At 34.0% G+C, this 5,178-nt stretch overlaps 1 protein-coding gene across 1 annotated transcript in view; it reads right to left on the reverse strand.

Moving 5' to 3' along the window:
* The window catches only part of LOC107681556 (PHD and RING finger domain-containing protein 1-like), a gene marked incomplete at its 3' end in the record, with an annotated part of 17,324 nt that extends 14,224 nt beyond the window's left edge, over positions 1 to 3,100 (reverse strand). The window contains exons 1-4 of the mRNA XM_016477868.1: positions 3,031 to 3,100; positions 2,213 to 2,351; positions 1,588 to 1,710; positions 869 to 1,056 (exon numbers count right to left, since the gene is read on the reverse strand). Of these exons, the coding sequence (XP_016333354.1) occupies positions 869 to 1,056; positions 1,588 to 1,710; positions 2,213 to 2,306 (405 nt within the window). The remainder of the gene's footprint in view (positions 1 to 868; positions 1,057 to 1,587; positions 1,711 to 2,212; positions 2,352 to 3,030) is intronic.
* Between the last annotated feature and the right edge of the window lie 2,078 nt (positions 3,101 to 5,178).

Here is a 5,178-nt window from a genome sequence, read left to right on the forward strand (position 1 = left end):
TTCCTGTTTCAGTTGAAATTACGTCACCACATAGAATAATGCTGCGTGTTTCAAGGCACTTCAGGGGACCTTTAACTAAAACCATAATTTAAAAAAAATACTTGAAATAAACTTTAACTGAAATAAAACAAACTTTTATTTCTTTGTTTTTATTTCAGCTAGTTGCCAAGGAAACATTTCTCATTTTCATTTAGTTTAGCTTCATGTACTAAAATAACTAGTGCTGTCAAACGATTAATCGTGATTAATCGCATCCAAAATAAAAAATTTTGTTTACACAATACATGTGTGTGTACTGTGTATATGTATATATATATATAAAAAGACACACTCAATACAGTATATTTTTAAAAAATATTTACATGTATATATTTATATTCATATAATTTATATTATATATAAATACATTTAATATACAAATATAACATTTTTCTTAAATGTATACATGCATGTGTGTGTATTTATATATACATAAATATACACAGTACACACACACATATATATTATGTAAACAAAAACTTTTATTTTGGATGCGGTTAATCGCGATTAATCATTTGACAGCACTAAAAATAACTAAAACTGAAATAAAACTAAAAACTAAAAAAAAAGAAAAGAAAAGAAAAATGACAAAAAACCCACAAAAAAAAATTCTAAAATGTAACTACAATAAAAATCCAAATGGAAAATATAAAAACTATAATAGTATCATTGTTCCGATACTAAAATAGCACTTATGAACACTATTGCATCAGCTACCTGTAGTTGCGTATTATGAATAATACTGAATATCTGTATAGAATCAATGACCAAATATGGACAAGAACTTTATGCATGAGTGATGTAATCGGTTAAAGCCCATCAGTCTTACATTTGACCACTCCAGGATGCAGTCCAGGCAGAAGTAGTGTTCGCAGGACTCCGGCGTGGCCACGGGCTGCTCGTGGAATGAGTTCAGGCAGATGGGACATTTCTCCGAGTCCTCGTCTGAGCTCAGACCCGCTGCATCCACAGCAACACTCCCTACAGGTCCTTCCAGCACCTTACCAGAGTCCTCATCTGAAGATACACACACACACACAACAGTGTTTTCCCTCCCATGTTTGTTTGAGGATGCTGTGATCAGGGTTACGATATGCATATTTTAACACACCACTCCAAACAATTAATGTGCCACATGATCTGTTGGAAAACACTTTTATAAGACTGATACAACATTGTATCATGTGGTTAGATATGCATTTTAGTATTTATTTCCATAATCAAATTTTAAGTTGAAAACATCTTAAAAAATAATGATGTGAGCAAAGATCATTTATTTTAAACACTGCAATATTGCATAAAAACACATGAACTGTCCGTTTAGATTTTATCACGAGCTTAACATTTAGTGGTGATAAAAGGCCCTAAGAAGATAATTAATATTAAGATATTATTATTCTGGCAGACGTTTAAATCATTAAATAGCTAATACAAATGGTGGATTTAGAAGTCAAAAAACTTTTAAAATATAAAAATGTTCATATAATCAACTAAAATTGACAACAATAAAGATGTCAATAAAAAAGTCATGTTGAAGTTAAATCTTACCTTCACTTTCATCCTCATCTTCTTCCTCCTCGTCTTCATCAAGCACTTCCTCTTGGTCGTCATCATCTTCCTCGCTGCCTGTTTCTGCTTCCTCTGATTCCCCCTCATCTGCTGAGTTGTCCTCTGAATTTCAGTGAGATGCAAGAAGAGAAGTCATTAAAAATACAATAGAAAACAGAATAAAAATATGTATTAAATGCAATCCTGACTGTATCATATCTGATACACAGATTTCTAAGGCCTCTCATCAGCATAAACCCTGTATCAAAAAGAAACATGTTTAAAAAAAGTTAAAGTTTAGCAAGTAAAAACTGCACAAACATCTAGCTTTTTGCTGTGAAATCTTTATTGATTTGTATCAGATAAATGTAGGAATAACTCTGATATTATTAGTGACATTGTATCATATTATATGAGCCATAAAAGCTTTATGTATCAAATATGATACAAAAACATATGCAAACTTTATTTGTTTTTAAATTTGTCTTAAACTGTTCAGTTTCATAAAAATACGATTTTTTTCTGACTATTATTTCATGTATCAGGCTTTCCAGAATGGATAGAGATCATTTAGGGCATACAACACTTCCTGTGTTGCTCCATTTATTGATGCAAGATTACAAACCGTCATCAGAGATGATGGACACGACAGGTCTTTTTCCTTTTCTGTGGGAGACGTTCCTGTTGATCAGCTCATCCTGGCTGTCCTCCTCATCCATGGTTATGCTCTGATCTGCTCTAGATATATCTCAGCACTGAACAACCTGCAGGGCACACATGCATTATACAAGGTCAACATGCACTCCAAATGTGACCAACATTTAAATACGATGTCTAACAGCATTGATACATCAGAATAACCTAATAATCGAAGCTTTATCTTTACCATCATAGATATAATACAGCAAAACACCTGCTACATCAAATTGCCAAATTTCAATAGACACACCATCACAGACTAATGCCTTAGATCATGTTTTTTGCACGACACGTTAAAATGTCCTCATAAATGTCTTAATTTTGTACAGTTTGATACAAATGGCTCAATGCACATAACTCTCAATGCTTTATTTATACGAAACAATGTTACTGACTTGATGCTAACGGCTAACACCAAGCCAGCTGATAAAAACACCTACACGCTTCACTTAAACTACACACTCCAGGAAGGCTATAATGAGGTGGTTTGCAAACATGAAAAATAAGCATTGCAAAAAGCCAAAAGTCAGTTTATTTTGTTAAACTGGGCATTGAGCACTTGCACTAACGCTAGAGCTAAAGCTAACACGCTAGCTGTGTTTCTTGCCCTCAGTCTAAATTTAACTCATCAGCTATTTTTGTTAAATTTCATATCCAGGACGTATAAAGCAGCTTTTAAAGGCGGTAATTGTCTAATTTATTGAAATCACCGGGGAAGTTATAATTTTGAGTATTAGTACCTACCCTGCAAGGGTGTGTAAGACATTATTTGTGTTTTGAAGTCCACACGGCGTTGGTCTTTGACGCTGCCGGCTGCAGATGCGAAGGAGCTGCTCATGAATATTAATTAGATGACGGGGAGGTCCGCCCAATAGGCTTTCTACGATTGGCCGAAAGTGGGCGCTGGTCAACTGACAGATTTGAATCCTACTTGGGTAAAGGTTTGGGCTTATAAATATTAATGAACAAGGTTACCAAGCAAATTTAGCATGACTAGATTAATATTCATGAACTAACTTTCAGCTGTTGAAGACAATAGTGACACAAACACAGCCCTTTCCACCATTCTTCAGGTATTCTGTTTACATTTTGGTTATTTATTTTATTTTTATTTCTTTATTTTTTTCTTTTGCTTAATTCACTAGCATTCACGATGATTTCATAAAATATTGTTTATATATTTAAACTATATTGTTTTTCGCCTGCTGGTCAACATGCATTTTCTACATCGACTGGTAAATTCTGATAGGGTTGTTGTCCCTATTAAATTATTCATTAATTTTAATCACAGTATTAAATAATTTATTTAGATGAGCAGTGTGAGCATGAAAAATGATCTAAATGAGTCTAATTCACAACAATTGACTGGTTCAGGCCCTAATGGATCATGGTGAGATGAAAATAAGACGGGAAGAAACATTATATTTAAATGCTTTTGAGTTTTCTCGCAAATCTTTTGCATTCGCTTGCAAAACATTTGCATTTTCTCTTAAAACATTTGCATTCCCCTGAGAAACTTTGCGTTCACTTGTAAAGTTTTTGTGTTCTCTTGCAGAAGTGTTGCTTTCAAACAAGGAACTTTGCGTTCGCTCGCAAAACTTTTGCATTCTTGCACAAAACTTTTGCGTTTCCCCAAAAAGCTTTGCATTCACTTGCAAAAATGTATTGTGTTTCCACGTGAAACTTTGTGTTAACTTGTAAACGTTTTGCTTTCTCTCAAAAATATTGCGTTCCACTGAGAAACACGGCATTTGATCGCAAAACTTTTGCATCCCGTCTCAAAAGTATTATGCTTCCTCAAGAAACTTTGTATTGTATTCACCCGAGAAGCTTTGCGCTCGCTCGCGCTTCACTAGCAAAACTTTAGCTTTCTCTCACAAAACGACTGAATTCCCCAGCAAAAGTTTTGTGTAGGCTACTTCTGAGAAATGTTGCTTTCGCTCACAAAACTTTTCCATTCTCGCACAAAACTTTCACGTTCTCTCGTAAAACAATTGTTCCCTTAAAGGGGTCATATGATGTGATTTCAACTGTTCCTTTCTCTTTGGAGTGTTACAAGCTCTTGGTGCATAAAGAAGATCTGTAAAGTTGCAAAGACTAAAGTCTCAATAATGTACAATATGTGGAAAATAATTGGTTTTTGAACCTTAAACCGCATAAACATTTCATTACACCAAATACACAAAATAATGTTCTTTTTAGCAGCATCATATGACCCCTTGAAGTAACGTTGCATTTGCTTGCAAAAATTTTGAATTCCTCGACAAATGTTACATTCACTCAAGCATTTGTTATGAAAATAATGAGGTATGAGAGAAAAAAAAAACATTCCAATGCAAAGTTTCTTGAGGGAACGCATACTTGCAAAAAAAAAAGAGATTGAATTTAATTTTTTTCTCCCACATGCAAGCGAATGAAAAGTTTCTATGGGGAATGCAATACTGTTGCGAGAGAATGTAAAAATCTTGCTAGTGAACGCAGAAGCACGAATACATTTTTTTTCTTCCAGTCCACTGATCTAGAGAACAGCAATCCAGTCATTAATATACAGATCAGTGTTCCTCTCGTTTTTCCCATCTTCATGTCCCCATTCCCTAATCAGCCTTTTACTACTTTCTTTAATTATCGGTAAAGCAAATTATATGTATTATATATTTATCATATGTATATTTATTACATCTAAATCAACCGTTTATTTTTAAACGCCAACTCCATGCCCTCCCTGTACTGGAAAACTGCATAATAACTCTAAATATCATTATATTTAATCCAAAATCCTCAACTTTATCTGATAGCTTACATAAAAAATGTAAATAAAAAGCCATTCTAATTTTCAAAATGACTTTTCGCGCCATCTCTCCCCTTCCCTCTCTCTCTCTCTCTCTCCCCCTC

This window comes from Sinocyclocheilus anshuiensis, unplaced genomic scaffold (genome assembly GCF_001515605.1).
Source record: "Sinocyclocheilus anshuiensis isolate Anshui unplaced genomic scaffold, SAMN03320099.WGS_v1.1 scaffold9485, whole genome shotgun sequence".
Classification (NCBI taxonomy): domain Eukaryota; kingdom Metazoa; phylum Chordata; class Actinopteri; order Cypriniformes; family Cyprinidae; genus Sinocyclocheilus; species Sinocyclocheilus anshuiensis.